The sequence below is a fragment of the Monodon monoceros genome, unplaced genomic scaffold (assembly GCF_005190385.1).
Source record: "Monodon monoceros isolate NGI ecotype Baffin Bay Population unplaced genomic scaffold, NGI_Narwhal_1 Super_Scaffold_17, whole genome shotgun sequence".
Classification (NCBI taxonomy): domain Eukaryota; kingdom Metazoa; phylum Chordata; class Mammalia; order Artiodactyla; family Monodontidae; genus Monodon; species Monodon monoceros.
In genome coordinates, this window is record NW_021703773.1 from 1,537,730 (window position 1) to 1,559,929 (window position 22,200).

The following is a 22,200-nucleotide window of genomic DNA, read 5'->3' on the forward strand; positions in this document are numbered from 1 at the left end:
TGGGGGGGTTTTCAATTTTATTTTTAATTCTTAGAGTTTCTGAACAAGAGTGTACTTTACTTAAAAAGGCATTTCCATCCATGTTCTCGAGATTTTCTTTTCCACAGTCAGGTTTTGGTGAATATCACATACCAACATAATGCTAGACCTTTTCCTTCAGGAAGTTTTAACACCAAAATCCTTTGTGCCAGGATGAACTTGAGTGAACTTCCACTGAAGCTGCCGTGGGGGGCCGGGGTGGGGGTCCTGCCCAGTGGCCCGTGGAGGGCGCCTCCTCTCCCCGTCGGCTGCTGTCACCTGGGTGCCCTGAGCCAGACAGCCTAGCCTCCAGCCTGGTTCTGCCCAGCCCTTTACTTGCCACGTACCAGGGACAGATTCATGTCCCTCAAGCTTGTCATGGGAAATACAGGCACTGGCCCTTCCCTCCCAGCTGGCTGTAAAGCCAGTGACGTGACACACTTGGGATGGGGCCCCGCACTTCTAAGCACAACACTGGGGTCAGGGGTCAGGTTCATTTCTTTTGCTGTTCCTGAAATATATCAGGTAAGCATCACATGAACAGTTGTTTCTGAGGGGATGTAAGAATGAAAGAGCTAAGAAGTTGTTCAGTTACTGTTACTGGACCAGGCCCATTGGCCCAACACGCAACAAGCCAAATGCTGAGAGGCCAAGGTTTGCAGCTGAGAAAGACTTTATTCCTAAGGCAGCCAAGCGAAGAGACAGGAGAACGAGTCTCAGGTCTGCCTGCCCGAAGGCAAGGGGCTCGGGGTATGTGTGTGTGTTGTGAGCAGGGTGGTCTTGGGAGTGAGGACAGATGAGGTGTTGGGTGTTCTGTGCGGGGGCATCTGGGCTCGTGCGTCTGCACGTTCACAGTGGAGGCACCGAGCGCCATCTGAGGGTGGAGACTTCTGGCGGCAGAGGCTGTTCATGGGAACCCCCAGGCCCAGTTTCAGGAGCAGTGGTCCCAACCGGTCCTAGCCAGCTCGCATCGGGCAGGAGCTGATTACAAGTTCCTGGGCTACGGGAGGCTGGGAGGCGTGCATTTAAAGAGGAAGAAAAGGAAAATAACCAAAGTGAGCTTGCTCAGTGAAAGCAGGCCACAGGGGTTTTTAAGCTGTTCCCTTTGCTGCTGTTCTGTGAGAAGCTCGGGAACTTCCGTTAGTCACCAGTCTCTGTCAACCCTGTGGGGCGTGGTTTCATTACCGTGCACAAAAATTTTAGAAATCTTTCTATATAAGACCCTTTTATAGATTTATTAAAATCGATGGGAAACTGCAACAAGAGAAGCCACCACTATGAGAAGCACATGCACCACAACAAAGAGTAGCCCCTGCTTGCCACAACCGGAGAAAGCTGCGTGCAGCAACGGAGACCCAATGCAGCAAAAAAAATTATTTTTTTAAAATCAATAGGAAAGAAAAGAAGATGGTGAGGTAGAAGGACTTTGAGCTCACCTCCTCTCATGAGCACACCAAAATCACAACTGCTGAACAACCATCAAAATAAAAGACTGGAACCTTCCAAAAACATGTTCTACATCCAAAGACATGACGAAACCACAACGAGACAGTAGGAGGGGTTCACTTGCAATATAATCAAATCCCATACCACCCAGGTGGGCGAACCACAAACTGGACAATAATTATATTGCAGAAGTTCTCCCACAGGGGACTTCCCTGGTGGTACAGTGGTTAGGACACCTTGCTCCCAATGCAGGGGGCCCAGGTTTGATCCCTGGTCAGGAAACCAGATCCCACATGCATGCCACAACTAAGGGTTCATGTGCTGCAACTAAGGAGCCCGCAAGCCACAGCTAACACCCAATGCAACCAAATAAATATTTTTAAAAGATGTTCTCCCACAGGAGTGAGAGCTCTGAGTCCCACATCTAGCTCCCCAGCCTGGGGTGGGGTCCAGCATTGGGAGGGGGAGCCCCCAGAGCATTTGGCCTCGAAGGCCAGTTGGGCTTGACTGTAGGAGCTCCACGGGACTGGGGGCAGCAAAGACTCCACTCTTGGCACACACAAGGTCCTGCGTGCACCAGAACTCGGGGCAAAAACAGTGACTTCACAGGACCCTGGGCCAGACCTACCTGCTGGTCCTGGAGGTTCTCCTGGGGAGGTGGGAGGGGGTGCCTGTGGCTCTCTCTGGGGTCATGAAAACTGGTGGCGAACATATCAGGGAGTGTTCACCTGTGTGAACTCACTAGAGGCAGACATTTTGCTTGGCTCATTAGCACCAAGACCTGGCCCTATGCAACAGCCTATGGCTCAGTGCTGGGATGCCTCAGGCCAAGACAACAGGGGGGGTAAACAGCCCCACCCATCAACAGACAGGCTGCCTAAAGATTTCCTGAGCCCACAGCTACCTCTAGACATGGCCCTGCCCACTAGAGGGCCAAGACCAAGCTCCACCCACCAGTGGGCAGGCACCAGCCATTCCCGCCAGGAAGGCTGCACGAGCGGCTAGACCAGCCTCATCCGCCAGGGGGCAGATACCAGAAGCAAGAAAACTATGATCCCAGAGTCTGCAGAACTGAGTCCACAAACGCAGATCAGAACCTACTCTGGGACCACCTGGTCCCTGGCCCTTGGGTGATGAGAGGGGAGTGTACTGCTGGGACACATAGGACATCTCCTACAGAGGGCCACCTCTCCAAGATCAAGAAAAATAACTAACCTACCACATAAATAAAAATGCAAACAAATGTAAACAAAATGAGACAGCAAAGGAATACATTCCAGATGAAGGAACAACATAAAACACCAGAAGAACAACTAAGTAACGTAGAGACAGGCAATCTAGCTGAGAAAGGGTTCAGGGTAATGGTCCTAAAGATGATCCAAGAACACAGGAAGAGAATGGATGCAGAGAGTGAGAAGTTACAAGAAGTCTTTAACAAAGAAAAGATATAAAGAACAGGAAAACAGAGTTGAAGAATACAATAACTGAAATGAAAAATACACTCGAAGGAATCAATAGGATAAATGAGGCAGAAGAACGGATCAGTAAGCTGGAAAACAGAATAGTGGAAATCACTGATGCAAAACAAAATAAAGAGAAAAGAATGAAAAGAAAAAAGGACAGTTTAAGAGACCTCTGGGACAACATCAAATGCACCAACATTCGCATTATATTGGAAGGAGAAAAGAGAGGGAAAGGGCATGAAAAATATTTTAAAAGATAATAGCTGAAAGTTCCCTAACATGGAAAAGGAAACAGTCACCCAAGGACAGGAAGCACAGAGTGTCTCATACAAGATTAACCCCAGGAGGAACATGCCAAGACACATAGTAATCAAATTGACAAAAATTAAAGACAAAGAGAAAATATTAATATTAAAAGCAACAAGGGAAAAACAACAGATAACATAAAGGGGAATCGCATAAGACTATAAGCTGATTTTTCAGCAGAAACTGCAGGCCAGAAGGGAGTAGCACACTATATTTAAAGTGATGAAATGGAAAAACCTACAACCAAGAACACTCTACCCAGCAAGGCTGTCATTCAGATTCGACAGAGAAATCAAAAGCTTTACATACAAGCAAAAGCTAAAAGAATTCAGCACCATGAAGCAGCTTTACAACAGATGCTAAAGGAATTTCTTTAAGCAGGAAAGAAAAGGTCATAACAAGAAAATTATGAAATGGGAATGCTCAGCAAAACATACAGTAAAGGTAGGAAGTCATCCACACACTAATATGATATCAAAACCAGCCACCGTGAGAAGAGGAGAGTACAAATGCAGGAAATGGGAATTGCATTTGAAATTAAGAGACAAGCAACTTAAAACAATCTTGTATATATATAGACTGCTGTATCAAAACCTCATGGGAAATGCAAACCAAAAAACTACAATAGATACACAAACAAAAAAGAAAAAGCAACTCAAACACAACACTAAAGATGGTCATCAAACCACAAAAGAAGAGAACAAAAGAGGGAGGGAAGAAAAAAGACCTACAAAACAACCAAAAACAATTAAGAAAATGGCAATAGGAACATATATATCAATAATTACCTTAAATGTAAATGGATTAAATGCTCCAACCAAAAGACATAGACTGGCTGAATCGATATAAAAACAAGAGATGAATATGCTGTCTACAAGAGACCCACTTCAGATCTAGAGACATACACAGACTGAAAGTGAGGGGATAGAAAAAGTTATTCCATGCAAATGGAAATCAAAAGAAAGCAGGAGTACCAATACTTATATCAGATAAAATAGACTTTAAAGATGGTTACAAGAGACAAGGACACTACATAATGATCAAGGGATCATCCAAGAAGATATAACAATTGTAAATATATATGCACCCAAAACAGGAGCATCTCAATATATAAGGCAAATGCTACACTAACACAATAATAGTGCGGGACTTTAACACCCCAGTTACATCAATGGACAGATTATCCAGACAGAAAATCAATAAGGAAACACAGGCATTAAATGACACATTAGATCAGATGGACTTAATTGACATTTTTAGAGCATTTTATGTGAAAGCAGCAGAATACACATTCTTTTCAAGTGCACATGGAACATTCGCCAGGATAGATCATATGCTGGTCCAGAAAGCAATTTTTGATAAATTGAAGAAAAAAATCATATCAAGCTTCTTTTCCGACCACAACACTCTAAGATTAGAAATCAACTACCAGAAGAAAAAAAAACTGCAAAAAACACAAACACATGGAGGCTAAACAATACGCTACTAAACAACCAATGGACCACTGAAGAAATCAAAGAGGAAATTAAAAACTACCGAGAGATAAAATGAAAACATGATGATCCAAAACCTGTGGGACACAGCAAAAGCAGTTCTAAGATGGAAGTTTATAGCAATACAATCTTACCTCAGGAAACAAAAATCTCAAATAAACAACCTAAGTTTACACCTAAGCAACTAAAGGGGAACAAACAAAACCCAAAGTTAGTAGAAGGAAAGAAATCATAAAGATCAGAGCAGAAGTTAATAAAATAGAGATGAAGAAAACAATAGAAAAGATCAATGAAACTAAAAGCTAGTTCTTTGAGAAGATAAACAAAATTGATAAATCTCTAGCCAGGCTCATCAAGAAAGAAAGGGAGAGGGCCCAAATCAATAAAATTAGAAATGAAAAAGGAGAAGTTGCAACTAATACCACAGAAATACAAAGGATAGTAAGAGACTTCTACGACCAACTATATGCCAATCAAAAGGACAACCTAGAAGAAATGGACAAATTCGTAGAAAGGTACAATCTCCCGAGACTGAACCAGGAAGAAACAGAATATATGAACAGACCAATTACAAGTACTGAAATTGAATCTGTGATTTAAAAACTCCCAACAAACAAAAGTCCAGGACCAGATGGCTTCACAGGCAAATTCTATTAAAAATTTAGAGAAGAGTTAACACCCATCCTTCTGAAAGTATTCCCAAAAATTGCAGATGAAAGAACACTTCTGAACTCATTCTATGAGGCCACCATCACCCTGATACCAAACCAGACAAAGATACCATCAAAAAAGAAAATTACAGGCCAATATAACTGATGAACATAGATGCAAAAATCCTCAACACAATACTAGCAAACCAAATCCAAGAATATACTAAAAGGATCATAAACCATGATCAAGTGGGATATAAGCCAAGGATCAAGGGTTTTTTCAATATATGCAAATCAATCAGTATGATACACCACTTAACAAATTGAAGAATAAAAACCATATGAGCATCTCAATAGATGCAGAAAAAGCTTTTGACAAAATTCAACATTCATTTATGATTAAAACTCTCCAGAAGGAAGGCACAGAGGGAACATACCTCAACATAATAAAGGCCATATATGACAAACCCACAGCTAACGTCATTCTCAATGAGGAAAAACTGAAAGCATTTCCTCTAAGATCAGGAACAAGACAAGGATGGTCACTCTCACCACTTTATTTTTTTTGAATTTTATTTTGTATATTTTTTTATACAGCAGGTTCTTATTAGTCATCCATTTTATACACATCAGTGTATACATGTCAATCCCAATCTCCCAATTCATCACATCACCACACCCACCCCCCCGCCACTTTCCCCCCTCCTTGGTGTCCATACGTTTGTCCTCTACATCTGTGTCTCAATTTCTGCCCTGGAAACCAGTTCATCTGTACCATGTTTCTAGGTCCCACATATATGCGTTAATATACAATATTTGTTTTTCTCTTTCTGACTTACTTCACTCTATGACAGTCTCTAGATCCATCCACATCTCTACAAATGACCCAATTTCATTCCTTTTTATGGCTGAGTACTATTCCATTGTATATATGTACCATATCTTCTTTATCCATTTGTCTGTTGATGGGCATTTAGGTTGCTTCCATGACATGGCTATTGTAAATAGTGCTGGAATGAACATTGGGGTGCATGTGTCTTTTTGAATTATGGTTTTCTCTGGGTATATGCCCAGTAGTGGGATTGCTGGGTCATATGGTAATTCTACTTTTAGTTTTTTAAGGAACCTCCATACAGTTCTCCATAGTGGCTGAATCAATTTACATCCCCACCAACAGTGCAGGAGGGTTCCCTTTTCTCCATACCCTCTCAGCATTTGTTGTCTGTAGATTTTCTGATGATGCCCATTCTAACTGGTGTGAGGTGATACCTCATTGTAGTTTTGATTTGCATTTCTCTAATAATTAGTGATGTTGAGCAGCTTTTCATGTGCTTCTTGGCCATATGTATGTCGTCTTTGGAGAAATGTCTATTTAGGTCTTCTGCCCGCTTTTGGATGGGGTTGTTTGTTTTTTTAGTATTGAGCTGCATGAGCTGTTTATACATTTTGGAGATTAATCCTTTGTCCATTGATTCATTTGCAAATATTTTTTCCCATTCTGAGAGTTGTCTTTTCATCTTGTTTGTAGTTTCCTTTGCTCTGCAAAGGGTTTTAAGTTTCATTTAGGTCCCATTTGTTTTTTTTGTTTTCATTTCCATTACTGTAGGAGGTGGATCAAAAAAGATCTTGCTGTGATTTATGTCATAGAGTGTTCTTCCTATGTTTTCCTCGAAGAGTTTTATAGTGTCTGGTCTTACATTTAGGTCTCTAATCCATTTTGAGTTTATTTTTGTGTATGGTGTTAGGGAGTGTTCTAATTTCATTCTTTTACATGTAGCTGTCCAGTTTTCCCAGCACCACTTATTGAAGAGGCTGTCTTTTCTCCACTGTATATCCTTGCCTCCTTTGTCATAGATTAGTTGACCATAGGTGCGTGGGTTTATCTCTGGGCTTTCTATCCTCTTCCATTGATCTATATTTCTGTTTTTGTGCCAGTACCATATTATCTTGATTACTGTAGCTTTGTAGTATAGTCTGAAGTCAGGGAGTCTGATTCTTCCAGCTCTGGTTTTGTTCCCTCAAGACTGCTTTGACTATTTGGGGTCATTTGTGCCTCCATACAAATTTTAAGATTTTTTTGTTCTAGTTCTGTAAAAAATGCCATTGGTAATTTGATAGAGATTGCATTGAACCTATAGATTGCTTTGGGTAGTACAGTCATTTTCACAATATTGATTCTTCCAATCCAAGATAATGGTATATCTCTCCATCTGTTGGTATCATCTTTAATTTCTTTCAACAGTGTCTTATAATTTTCTGCATACAGGTCTTTTGTCTCCTTAGGTAGGTTTATTCCTAGGTATTTTATTCTTTTTGTTGCAATGGTAAATGGGAGTGTTTCCTTAATTTCTCTTTCAGATTTTTCATCATTAGTGTATAGGAATGCAAGAGATTTCTGTGCATTAATTTTGTATCCTGCAACTTGACCAAATTCATTTATTATCTCTAGTAGTTTTCTGGTGGCATCTTTAGGATTCTCTATGTATAGTATTATGTCATCTACAAACACTGACAGTTTTACTTCTTCTTTTCCAATGTGGATTCCTTTTATTTCTTTCTCTTCTCTGATTGTAGTGGCTAGGACTTCCAAAACTATGTTGAGTAAGAGCGGCAAGAGTGGATATCCTTGTTTTGTTCCTGATCTTAGAGGAAATGCTTTCAGTTTTTCACCATTGAGAATGATGTTTGCTGTGGGTTTGTCATATGTGGCTTTTATTATGTTGAGGTAAGTTCCTTCTATGCCCACTTTCTGAAGAGATTTTATCATAAATCGGTGTTGAATTTTGTCAAAAGCTTTTTCTGCATCTATTGAGATGATCATATGGTTTTTCTTCTTCAGTTTGTTAATATGGTGTATCACATTGGTTGATTTGCGTATATTGAAGAATCCTTGCATCCCTGGGATAAATGCCACTTGATGGTATATGATCCTTTTAATGTGTTGTTGGATTCTGTTTGCTAGTATTTTGTTGAGGATTTTTGCATCTATATTCATCAGTGATATTGGTCTGTAATTTTCTTTTTTGTAGTATCTTTGGTTTTGGTATCAGGGCGATGGTGGCCTCATAGAATGAGTTTCGGAGTGTTCCTTCCTCTGCAAATTTTTGGAAGAGTTTGAAAAGGATGGGTGTTAGCTCTTTTCTAAATGTTTGATAGAATTCACCTGTGAAGCCATCTGGTCCTGGACGTTTGTTTGTTGGAAGATTTTAAATCACAGTTTCAATTTCATTACTTGTGATCCATCTGTTCATATTTTCTATTTCTTCCTGGTTCAGTCTTGGAAGGTTATACCTTTCTAAGAATCTGTCCATTTCTTCCAGGTTGTCCATTTTATTGGCATAGGGTTGCTTGTAGTAGTCTCTTAGGATGCTTTGTATATCTGCGTTGTCTGTTGTAACTTCTCCTTTTTCATTTCTAATTTTATTGATTTGAGTCCTCTCCCTCTTTTTCTTGATGAGTCTGGCAAATGGTTTATCAATTTTGTTTATCTTCTCAAAGAACCAGCTATTAGTTTTATTGATCTCTGCTATTCTTTTCTTTGTTTCTATTTATTTCTGCTCTGATCTTTATGATTTCTTTCCTTCTGATAACTTTGGCTTTTGTTTGTTCTTCTTTCTCTAGTTCCTTTAGGTGTAAGGTTAGATTCTTTATTTTTTTTCTTGTTTCTTGAGGTAGGCTTGTATAGCTATAAACTTCCCTCTTAGAACTGCTTTTGCTGCATCCCATAGGTTTTGGATCCTCGTGTTTTCATTATCATTTGTCTCTAGGTATTTTTTGATTTCCTCTTTGATTTCTTCACTGATCTCTTGATATTTAGTAATGTATTGTTTACCCTCCATGTGTTTGTGCTTTTTACGTTTTTTTCCCTGTAATTGATTTCTAATCTTACAGTGTTGTGGTCAGAAAAGATGCCTGATATGATTTCAATTTTCTTAAGTTTACTGAGGCTTGATTTGTGACCCAAGATGTGATCTATCCTGGAGAATGTTCCATGTGTACTTGAGAAGAAAGTGTAATCTGCTGTCTTGGGATGGAATGTCCTATAAATATCAATTAAATCTGGTCTATTGTGTCATTTAAAGCTTGTGTTTCCTTATTAATTTTCTGTTTAGATGATCTGTCCACTGGTGTAAGTGAGGTGTTAAAGTCCCCCACTATTATTATGTTACTGTCGATTTCCTCTTTTATAGCTGTTAGCAGTTGCCTTATGTATTGAGGTGCTCCTATGTTGGGTACATATGTATTTATAATTGTTCTATCATCTTCTTGGTTTGATCCCTTGATCATTATGTAGTGTCCTTCCTTGTCTCTTGTAACAGTCTTTATTTTAAAGTCTATTTTATCTGATATGAGTATTGCTACTCCAGCTTTCTTTTGATTTCCATTTGCATGGAATATCTTTTTCCATCCCCTCACTTTCAGTCTGAATGTGTCCCTAGGTCTGAAGTGGGTCTCTCTGAAGTGGGTGGATGAGGCTATCTAAGAGGCTTGTGCAAGTTTCCTGATGGGAGGGACTGCCCACGCTTCTCAGTCTTGGCTCTATGCTCGGGGAGCTGCTCTGTGTCCTCAAGGCCTTGGGGGCATCCTGGCTCCACCCACCGGGACTCTGGGCTTCTTCCTCACAGAGCAGAAGGTCTTCCTCGATCCAGGTCTTGATCCAGGTCTGTAGGCACAACACAGCCCACCTTCTCTGTTCACTGAGTTCTGAAGGCTGGGAAGTCCAAGATCAAGATGCCGGCTGATTGGTCTCTAGTGAGAGCACCCTTCCTAGCTTGCAGACAGCTGCCTCCTTGCTGTGTTCTTCCCATAATTTTTTTTTTTTTTTTTGGCCATGCCACACTGCTTGCAAGATCTTAGTTTCCTGACCAGGGACTGAACCCAGGGCCACAGCAGTGAAAGTGCCAAGTCCTAACCACTGGACTGCCAGGGAATTCCTTACCACTTTTATCCAACATAATTTTGGAAGTCCTAGCCACAGCCATCAGAGAAGAAAAACAAATTAAAGGAATTCAAATTGGAAAGGAAGAAGTAAAACTGTCACTGTTTGCAGATGACATGATACTATACATAGAAAATCCTAAAGATGCCAACAGAAAACTACTAGAGCTCATAATGAATTCAGTAAAGTTGCAGGATACAAAATTAACACACCAAAATCCACTGCATTTCTATATACTAACAGTGAAAGATCAGAAAGAGAAATTAAGGAAAGAATCCCATTTACCATCACATCAAAAAGAATAAAATACCTAGGAATAAATCTGCCTAAGGAGGCAGAAGACCTGTACGTTGAAAACTATAAGATGCTGATAAAAGAACCTGAAGATGAAAAAACAGATGGTTAGATATACCATGTTCTTGGATTGAAAGAATTAATATTGTTAAAATGACCACACTGCCCAAGGCAATCTACAGATTCAATGCAACCCCTACCATATTACCAATGGCATTTTTCACAGAACTAGAACAACAACAAAAATTAATTTGTATGGAAACAAAAAAGACCATGAATAAGCCAAAGCAATCATGAGAAAGAAAAACATGGCTGGAGGAATCAGGCTCCCTGACTTCACACTACTACAAAGCTACAGTCATGAAAACAGTATGGTACTGGCACAAAAACAGACACATAGTTCAGTGGAACAGGATAGGAAGCCGAGAAATAAGTCCATGCACCTATGGTCAATTAATCACGACAAAGGAGGCAAGAACATGCAATGGAGAAAAGACAGTCTCTTCAATAAGTGGTGCTGGGAAAACTGGACAGCTACATGTAAAAGAAAGAAATTAGAACATTCTGTAACATCATATACAAAAATAAACTCAAATGGATTAAAGACCTAAATGTAAGACTGGATAGTATAAAACTGCTAGAGGAAAATGTAGGCAGAACACTATTTGACATAAATCACAGCAATATCTTTTTGGATCCATCTCCTAGAGTAATGGAAATAAAAACAAAAATTAATGAATGAGACCTAATTAAACTTAAAAGCTTTTGCACAGCAAAGGAAACCACAGACAAGATGAAGACAACCCAAAAAATGGGAGAAAATATTTGCAAACAATACAACTGACAAGGGATTAATGTCCAAAAGGTACAGACAGCTCAAACAACTCAATATCAAAAAACCAAATGACCCAGTCCAAAAAATGCATAGAAAACCGAAATAGACATTTCTCTGAAGAAGACATACCGATGGCCAAAAGGCACATGAAAAAACGCTCAATATTACTAATTATTAGAGAATGCAAATCAAAACTACATGGAGGTATCACCTCACACCAGTCAGAATGGCCATCATCGGAAAGTCTACAAATAATAAATGCTGGAAAGGGTGTGAAGAAAAGGGAACCCTCTTGCACTGTTGGTGGGAATGTAAATTGGTGCAGCTACTGTGGAGGACAGTATGGAGGTTCCTTACAAAACTAAAAATAGAACAACCATATGATCCAGCAATCCCATTACTGGGCATATATCCGGAGAAAACCATAATTCGAAAAGTTACATGCACCCCAAATTTCATAGCAGCACTATTCACAACAGTCAAGACCTAGAAGCAACCTAAGTATGCATCGAGAGAGGAATGGGTAAAGAAGATGTGGTACATATATAAAATGTACCAGCCATAAAAAAGAATGAAATAATGCCATTTTCAGCAACAGGACCTAGAGATGATCATACTAAGTGAAATAAGTCAGACAAAGAGAAATATCATATGATATCACTTATATGTGGAGTCTAAAAAATAAAAGATACAAATGAATTTATCTACAAAACAGAAATAGACAGAAAAAACACTTATGGCTACCAAAGGGGAAAGGAAGGGGGAGGGATAAATTAGGAGTTTGGGATTAACATATATACATCCTATATGTAAAACAGTCAACAAGGACCTACTGTATAGCACAGGGAACTATACTGAATATTTTGTAATAACCTAAGGGAAAAGAATCTGAAAAAGAATTATATAACTGGATCACTGTGCTGTACACCTGAAACTAACATGACATTGTAAGTCAACTATACTTCAATAAAATTTTTAAAAATAAAATTAGATCAATATAGTGGTTTAAGGAATAGACATCCGGTTTCAGAAAATATTTCAACTAGCTCATTTTAAAGTGCTTATCACTGTGATATGAGTGGATTACAAATATTAAACCATCCTGTTGTTTTTACAAACATGGCGTGCGTTGCCCGTAGCAACTTTCAAAGTAAACACTCTGGCACCTTTTGGTTTCATAACCCCTTCCTCAGATCGGCGTCTGGGGGGCAGCACACATCAAAACAAGACTGTCTCACACCCACATGTGTAGGGACCAGATAAAAGGGAACCAATCATCTTTTTTTTTTTTTTTTTTTTTTTAATTCGGTGGTGCGTTGCTGTGCAGAGTTGCAGGAAAAGGGCCACAGGATAGAATGGAAACTCAGACCAAGTGTGCAGATGAGGAAGGGCTCACACCACTGGCACAGGAGGGTCCGTCCAAGCCCTGCACTGAGAGACTCAACCAAAGGGCAACCGCCTTCCAGCAGCTGAAGGAGTGTCCCGGGATGACCCCAGCGCCCTTAAAACGTCTGCCTGAGAAAGCTGCCACCGCCAGAATTTACTCTGCTCCTTTAGAAAGCTTGCAGTGCTCAACCCGCCCTCTGTTCTCTGAGATGTGAGACTGCCACCCAGAACTGTTTCCTCCAGGAGCTCTCTCTGAAATGTAAACATCCGGGGAGGATGGGGACTAATTCCGTGGGTACCTTGCTTCATGTGGCACCACCGCCTCCTGGCATAAGGATAGAAGTTTGTTTCTCCTCCATAAAAGCGCCAGTGAACAAACCCAGGTGGCCCAGTCACGTGGACCAATCCCGTCCCAGCTCCCAGTGCCTTTCCAAAGCCAGTCAGCCTTTCAAACTCCAGCCTTTTGTTTCAGGAAACTAGTTCCGATCACGCTGGACCCTCTTTCCATTGGCCTCACCGCTTTAGCAGCCTCTGGCTTTGTTCATCTTTGACAAGGGTTGGCTTTGCCTGTGATTTGTTAAACTGATGTGAGCTGTCTCCTGGGCAGAGCTGTAACAGGCAGGATTTGGACGGAGGTACCACTTTACAAGCCAAATGACATACAGAGTTTAATCAAATAGAAGAAAAACTCTTTATTTATGGAAGTGGAAGGGTGTGACCTCTAATAAGATAAAATGCAAGAACGAACAGCCATGAAAGGTGGGAAAATAGAAAAAGAACTGACCTCTGTCGAGAAAATCCAGCAGTCAGGACAGAATCCCACCAGACTCGAGATGGTAATGGACACCGTGGGAAGCCGTGGGCTCGGCCCTGCGGGGAGTGAGGCCAGCTGTCCTTACAGCTGCGTTTGGGATGCATTCTGCAAAGGAAAGCTAGCGGGATGCTGGCATCTTTTATCTGGCGCAGTGTTTGCAACATACGTAATTAGATAAGGGGGTTACAGGGTCTGGAGCATCTTATGACATGACGCAAACATCTAGCATTTCTATCAACTTTGAAATCGGAAACACATGTAGCCTGAAGAAAAACAATGTTTTGGAACTAATGCCCAACAAAAACTGATTACCGGGAGAAAAATGGTGGCTTGCTACACCAGTGAAAACAGATTACACAGCTATGCAGCTGAAGACAACCACTGGCGATGCGTCTTCCCGCCTAATTTCAAAGTTTAAACAAAAGGTGTGTTTAAAACCTCAGAAGCTGCATTGTTCACAGGGCCATGGCTGCTACAGCGTACTGCTTAGGATTTTTAAAGATCTACCCCTAGTTTTTTACGATTGATGGAAATCTCTTTCTGAAAGGCAGCTTGATTTGTTGAGAAAATTTCTCAAAGTCCTTTTGTCGCCCCCATTTATTTGGAAAACAGGACTACATTAAAGGAAAAATAAAAAATAGTATGTTGACTTTCATTTAAGCTGATACCATCTGATACAAACCAGATTATTGTGCATTTATGAACGAGGCCCTTTATGGACCAGAATGAAGTGAGGTCAAGTGTAAGAGCAGCAGTTTATTCACCTAATTATAAAGCGGAATTAGGAATATAAGTGCAAAAAATGAATAAACAATGTCAAATTATTACATCCCCACTCCAGGACAGTACTTTCTGCTTTGTTACACAAGGACTCCACCCAACTTCCCCACAGGATGCACTGTGACATGGGTTTTCTGCAGCCACCGCTGCACACGGTTGTCCCCACTGCCATGTCCCACTCCACCACTCACCCTGCACACTCCCTGCCCTCCCCAGGGAGGTGCCAGCTGTCCCCGCTCAGCCCCGGGCCAGGCCAGCCCAAGCTCCCTCGTCACGGCTGGTCTTGCACAGTTTGGGAAGCGTTTTCCGGCCAATAACGTTATGAGGCACAGAGGGGATGCCCGCTCCCTCCCGTGTGGCGCTGGCCGAGTGTGTGTGTCTGTCGTGATGGCAGTGGGGTGGGCATCTCGGCCGTGAAGTGACCTGAGCGGGAGCCCACCCGCCGTGGGACCACTTACGTGCGATGCTCTGCTTATAACCCAGCTGGATGGGGAGTTCCTGCTCCATCCGGCTCAAGACATCCTAACCGATGGACACCCCGACTTGAAAACTGCTTCTGGAGAGGCCCAGCTCAGCCTTACCTGCTGAGACTCGGGATGACATAGCCATGACCACCCGCAAATGTGCACCGCAAGAGAGGGGTTTCCTCAAAGATGACAGCTCTCCCCACGCGCACGCGTGCGCACACACACACGCACACGCGCACACACACACATTAGCTCCAGATACACGTGAAATTTTACCTATGAAAAGCAAACCCACCACCCCATTTTGCTTTCACACGTTTATTTAGCACCTGGCTCTGCACAGGCCACTGTGGCGTGCATGAAGAATGTGCCTTATCCTCCACAAGCTCACAGGCCAGCGTGGGAAACTGGTCATGTACCCAAATCACTGTCATACAAGGCAGAGAGCAACAAGTGCCACAAGATTGAGCCCAATCAGATATTACGAGAACTCAGAGCAAGAAAATATTACTTAGGGACAAGACTAAGAGATTAGAGAAGGTGCCTTAGAAGCAGGGGGCGAATGTGATAGGTCAAGGGTCGATGGGAGAAAATTAAGGGGACTAATCAAACTCAGGGGCAGGAGGCAGCTGATGGTGCTGCTGCAAGTAGCAGGCTGGGTCCAGGGGGCTGGACACAGCCGAGAAGGTGTGCTGGGCTCAGCGGAGGACGGCTCTACCTGCCAGCAAAGCTGTTCCAACTTCAGGGTAAGTGCTTATAAGGAGGTGATGTGAGTCAGCTCTGTCTATGAAGTGTAATCTGGGGCAGTGGACAGTGGCTTTACAGAAGGAGGGACTGAGGGAAGGAGGCCGGTTGAAAAATGATTCCTCTTGGCATCTGGGCAAGAGTTAACAGGCAGTGACCGTGAGAACTGAGACGACTTGGCAATGACTAAACATGGGAAAGGGGGACAGAGGAGGTAAAGCGGGTGAAAGACAGTTTTATCCGAGAGACAGAGGGTCACCTGTCCGCAGAGCTGGGACAATCCAAGCCGGAAAGGCTTGTGTTTGAGAAGAGAGGGTGGAGGGGGGGAAGCCTGAATGCTGGCGGACACCCAGGTGGACAGGTACAAGTTGGGATGAGAGTTCGGGTAGAGATGGGGTAGCTGGAAACTCACTATCCATGCAGGGTGATAGCTGACATCAGGGGACAGGTCGAAGTGACCCCGTCTCACCATGCAAGGATGCTCCAAAGTACAACCTATTGCCACATCTTCCTTCAACGTGGAATTCTCACAGGAAATCCCTAAGTAGGATGCTGCAAAACGGGGGTGCTGGTCCCCTGTGTTCTCCTCCTTCACTCCTGAGAAACAATTCTGCAGTTTGGTGATTCCAAGCAGGAAAGGTGCCTCCACTGTGGAGGGTCATTCTGAAGAGTTACTCTGATGAGAGTTTTTTAAACTTCTCATTTATTTTGAAGAGTTTTCTGTAACAAAATTATTTTTCTAAGGATTTCAGAAATGCCACTGATGTCTCCCACCCCACTGGGTCTCAGAGCTGGAGGGGAGCTGAGTGGGCAGCACCGTGTCCCTCGTTGTGAGGGGACCTGCCTCGCGTCTGACCCGGCAAGGACGCCACAGCAGGAGCCCGGCCGAGACCATGAGCTTCTCTCTCTTCCTAGAGTCAGAGGATGGCCTGGGGGACCAGCTACCACCCAGACACACAGACAGAAAGACAGACAGGCAGGCAGGAGGTGGGTGGGTAGAGAGATAGGTATATGCAAGGGTGGCTGGGAATAACACATCTACTGTTTCACTTGTTTTTCAAATGAGGAAAAGGAGAAAATGGCTTCTGATAGAAAGGCATTTTTTTGGACCCACCAGTTACTTACAGATCTGAAAGGAGATTACTTGGAATTTCTTGAAATACTAAACTGTACGTAACTGAAATATGTTAGACTATGTTACCACACACTATACCCAATGAGCTTCACAGTCAGACACAACAGAAACAGTGGTATCTTGGTCGGCGTGGACCAGCACAGAAAGAAAGTCTGCAGGAAAGATCAGTAAGGTCAGACCTTAGGTGGTCACAGAAGCAAAATGGCCTGGTTAACTCCCCTGTGAAAAATTAGAGGAGAAATCCTTAGAATGAAGTTGCAAAGGCATCCATTTCTACAGAAGATGGAGAAAGACAATTACGTTTCAGATGTCTGAGTCTCACGTATAGAGTCAGATGAGCCACGTCCGATAATCAACCAGCCTGAGCACGTCCGCATCTCCCCCAATAACCTGGAAATATGCAGTTTTATAACGAATGGCTCCTTTTAATGATGCCCCAGGCCCTGTCGTCTGCTAGCAACACATCTCAGCTTGGGCCTCAGATTTTCCAAAACACCTTCTTCTTATAGAGAATGTAAGCGATGAGCACCCAGAGTGCAGTGGCGACTATGTTCTGAACGAGATGCTCCCTGTGTGACTGGTTGTCCCCCAGCCTCCACTGGAAGGGGAAGTAGCTGGCGAAGACCTCGTGGCCCACGTACACCAAGATCGAGTTCATTCCTGGGGAAACACAGCTGGTTATCGACTTAACTCTCGAAATTTGCCTTTAGTTCAGTGAAAAAAGAAAAAGTGTCCACTTGTTATTGGCTACACCAAAAATAAGTGATGCGAATCTTAGAGATTTGAGTGTGAACCTTATCCAAAAATTATTAGAAAACATTCCTTTGGTAAGTGTAATTCTGGAATACCAAATTTGAAAGGAAAGCCAGAATTATCCATTTATATTCTCTACACAGAAAACTTGAGGACCAATCTGTTACTGGACTCGGGGCTGAAACGAGTCACTGAAGTCATCTGCTGTCTCTCGTCTCGGGCAGAACCCGTGCATCTCTGCGTGGTGTCTCTTAGGCACCGCCTGTAGGGCAGGGGGTTTACATGAGAAAGCACGGCCCTGTTTGTGAAGCTCGAGGGACTGGATGACGTGCCTGAAGCGGCCAGAGGGGTGCATTTATGATCCCACAACCTAAATGGTAAAACGAGGTGGCGCTGCTCGGGGACAGGCCCAGCAACGCCCTGCATGGACCCCCTCGGACCCCCTCGGTCGGCACCTTGGACACACCCGGCACCCGCGGCCTCTGGCCCGTCCGCTGGGTCCCCTCCTCCACGAGGCCTGGGGCCGGTTGGTGGGGGGACTCACCAGGGTAGAAGAACGGGGTTCCCGTCCACAGCCCCTTCACGTCCACAACGGGGTACAGGACCAGCAGGATGAAGAAGGCGAAGGAGCTCAGCGTGGTGACATAGGAGATGGACCTGGGGGACAGCGGGCATCTCAGGGCTCCCGAGAGCACATCCAACGCCAGCCCGACCGGATGTGAAAACGACAGGCTTTCTGTACCTACCAGAGGTTTTTGTTTACTGGAATAAAGCCTTCATTTTCGGAAGCCTTTGTCAAAGCAACAGAAATAAACCCCTAGAAGCGGGGAGAAAGATGTTAAAGTTTTTTACATCATCTCAAGAAACAACTGTGGTTCAAAACTGAAGAAAAGGAGTGACTTAATTGCTTAGGGAAGGCTGAAAACTGTGCCCTCCGTTTTATTCTTTTAACTGGAAAAACATTTTTAACATGTGTAACTAAAAATGTTCTCCAAAAAACCTCTTTTCAGCATTACTCTTGAGTTGAAGGTAAACGACCTGATCAACTGGAGTGAATCCGTGGAGGAAACAGGGCTGCCAGGTCAGGGGTGAAAGAACAGCTAAGCTTATCTTTTGCCCCCAGTGAACCTGTTATCATTGGCCTGGTCCTTCTGGCAAAGGTCCCCACCAGAACCCACACCTCCGCTCCATTTCCTCATATCTTCATTGACTTATTTATAAAGACATTTTCCTAAGAAAATCAACCTGAGAACTTAGGTGTCGAGACTTTTCCTCTCTGATATTCAAGTGAAGAATGTTACCGATGCGAAGTGACAGCTGCTGTCTATCCCACGGTCGGCCACTAAACATTTTATGTCTTTGAAATGTGTATGTGTGAAGAGAAGGAATTTCAGTGAGGACCATCCGCTACTCACAAGGAAACAACCCCAGGCAGCGAACCTGATCAGGATGCCTTTAGTCTGATCCTTGTAATACAGGAGTATTTTCCCTGCCTGGGGAAGAAAACGCACAGTATGACCAAGAGAATCACCTACGATGTGTTCTTATTTCATACTCATCCACTGTCCTAACCGCTCGACAGGCGGACTCACCTGCAGGTACCGGGGTTACAAGGGGATGAACGGTACCCCTGCCCTTGGCTAGTGGAGGCCTAGAGGCACAGGGACCACTGGGGCGGGAGGGAGGGAGGGAGGCAAGGGGATGCGCAGAGGAGGTACCGCCAGGCTGAGGATATGAGCGCAAAGCAGGAACAGTGTCTGGGCAGGAAGGAACAGCATGCACAGGAGTATGTCACACAGGTGAAAACACACAGCCTCCCCGAGGTGCTGCAGGTAATTCAGAAAGGCTGGGGGTGGGCAGAGGTGGGAAGGTGGGAGCAGGTAGGCACGAGCTTTCTCCCACAGGTGACGGGAGCCAAGGAAAGTCACTTTTCCCCCCCAAAGTGACAAGGGACCAGCTCAGGCTGGCCTACAAGATGGCCCAGTCTGGCAGGGGTACAGAAGAGGGACAGAACAGTGTGGACCCAGAGGCAGGGAAACACTTTAAAAACAGAAAAATCTGGACTTTGCATAGCCCCGCCCCCCTGCAAATTCGGAATTAATTTCTGAAAACATCAGAGAAAGTGTTAATAATAACTTAAAATAGCTAAAATTTATGAATGTCCCAGTCTTAGAACCTTATGTGAATTAACTGATTTAGGTGCGCCTGCTTATTTAGGTGCCACTGAATCACAGGGGGTGCAGTAACACTCCCGGGATGGCCCGGCTAGTAAGCGGGGTCAAGTCCAGGCCCCGGCGCCGGGCTGCAGTCCTCAGCACCCGCCCTCGGCTGTCCTGCGGGCGCAGATTTACCTGGAGAGCACATGGGGGGTTAAATACACTTATGAATAAAAGCACCCAATGTAAACTCTAAAGTGCTGCAGAGAGAAAGGCAGTATCTCTAAATAGGAAATTATTTCATCACCAAAATGTATATGCTGTAGACCTGCACTGTCCCACGTGGGAGCCACTGGCCACCTGTGACAATTTCAGTTTAAATTTAAATGACATAAAATTAAAAACCAGTTCCTCCGTCAGACCAGCCACGTCTGAGGACTCAGCGGCCACATGGACAGCACACGTGGAGCATTTTTACCGTTGCAGAGGCCCCCCCCCCCACCAGGAGGCTGGACCCGGTCTTTCCCCTCCCCATTATCTCCCTTCAAATAATAGTTTCAAACACCAATAAGGAGAACTTCAGCAAGGAAAATCTAGACTGCTCAGAATCCTAACAAAACATGTGAGAGAAGCCAAGAACAACCTGTACTGACTTTGGCATAAAATAGGCATAACCTGAAACTGTGTCAACTGTACACATAAGGTGACAGGTGACCTTCCAAAGACTGCCAGCCCAGCAGGGACCCCTCTCAGCCAGGGGCTGCTGTGCACCCACTGCCGAGATGAGCCATATGAATAACTTCTTTGGAGAATATAGGAATTATACCTAATTATTTGAAAGTGCTAAATTTTAGCAACCTCTGGTTTTGACAACCTGTCAAATATAAACAGAATTTATTAGGTCTGAAACACAGAAGATGTGCTTCCAGTTACTTATTTTAATCAAATGGTTTTTGGATTAGTAATGAATCAATAACCACGAACTGTCAGGAACACGCATTCTCATGAAATGAACAAATACCTGAACTCCTAAAAATGCCATCACGATGGAGTTGATGGTCCCCAGGATGCCTTCTGGGTCGTAGGCCACCTCGGTGTGATAAAGCACCTGACAGGGCAGGACAAGAAGGCGGGACTCACCCAAGGATCACAAAAAGCACACAACAGCTCACAGACAAAATGTAAACTCGGATACACCCCAGTATTCAATATTTTTGGTTTTGCTGCAGAAATTCACTGCTAACTTATGGGGATGACGGGCAGAATACTCCTGGCCAAGAAAGTGTGTGGCATGTGACACTCTGGCATGTGACACTCTCCCCATGGGAGACCGTGCTGGGCCCTGTGGCTGTGACACTACACGTCCCTAACCAGCTTCAAACACCACACATGACACCTTCTAATTTTCAGGTTTACTCTTTGCGGCCAACTCTACTGTAACATTGACAGCTTCCTTTCTTCTTTTAAGGCAGATAACGATAAGAAAAATACCTTTGTATTATTTCATTATAAAAGAAATCGTTATTGTAGAAATGGCAGAAATTTGGAACCAGTCATTGCAGTGGGTGCTGGAAGGCACTGCCCAGCTATCTGGCCTCTGCCTGTCCATTCCACCCCTTTTGCAACTAAAGCATCCACTCCCCCGGCTGCTAGACGTATCCATGGCCCAAAGCTCTCAGCAGCTTCTGGATTTGTCCCTGAAGACAGCTGCCCCTCAGGAGTCGCCCTCTGGCCAGGCCATCACATCCCACCAGGGATGTCTAGGGCCTGGTCCCTCACCCCACTGAGAACAACCCTGAGGGGCCGCCCCAGCCCCCAGGAGACCAGCGGGGGCCTGCGTGTGGCTGTCCCCACTGCCCCGTCCTGTTTCCTCCAGACCCACACGTGCTGATCCCAAAAGCACTGCCTGACAGACCTCCCTCACAGGAAGCTGTCCCCATACCTGAGATGTACAAGAAAGCACCTTGCTGCACACCTGACACCAGGCAGCCAAAGAAATGTCTACACGCCGCCCACAACCAACACTAAGCTGAAGTCTATAAAGTCAGCCAACTTTTCAAATAAAACCTCGTTCCATCCGAGTCTATTTCACGGACACAGTTGGGAGCTGGCTCTTTCCCTTCCTTCCCCTCAGTGTCCGGTTCCGGTCGGAGCCGGGCTCACTCACAGCCGAGGAAGGGTGCTGGTGAAGGTGATGGTCTCCCAGGAGCAGGCGGTCAATGTAGCCGGCAGCGCCTCCCGTGCAATTCGGATACTTGCCCCAATCTCCGAGGCCCCCGGGGCCCAGATAGCCGCTGGGGAAGCGAGAACACTCACTTCACCCACCAGACTTAGGAGCAGGGGGATGTACACTGGTGATGTGTGTGCCCACAAAGAGCCGCAAACACCCACCAGCCTGACGACCCCGGGGCGCCATGCACGTCCACTGCGGGGCCCCTGACTCGACGGCTGCCCGAAGGGTAAGGTGGGGGGCCCAACGTCCGTCCCACCGACCCTGGAAAACCTCATGGAGACAGGCCTC

General features: G+C 44.2%; 1 protein-coding gene across 2 annotated transcripts in view; it reads right to left on the bottom strand.

Moving 5' to 3' along the window:
- Positions 1-17,179: 17,179 nt before the first annotated feature.
- The window catches only part of HGSNAT (heparan-alpha-glucosaminide N-acetyltransferase), a 44,689-nt gene continuing 39,668 nt past the window's right edge, over positions 17,180-22,200 (bottom strand). Inside the window, exons 13-18 of one of the 2 annotated variants that reach the window (XM_029226457.1) lie at positions 21,847-21,973; positions 20,701-20,787; positions 18,939-19,016; positions 18,270-18,340; positions 18,068-18,180; positions 17,180-17,430 (exon numbers count right to left, since the gene is read on the bottom strand). In XM_029226457.1, coding sequence (XP_029082290.1) covers positions 17,249-17,430; positions 18,068-18,180; positions 18,270-18,340; positions 18,939-19,016; positions 20,701-20,787; positions 21,847-21,973 — 658 coding nt within the window. In that variant the 3' untranslated portion in view covers positions 17,180-17,248. The remainder of the gene's footprint in view (positions 17,431-18,067; positions 18,181-18,269; positions 18,341-18,938; positions 19,017-20,700; positions 20,788-21,846; positions 21,974-22,200) is intronic. The other variant, XR_003794220.1, reaches the window with a different exon arrangement.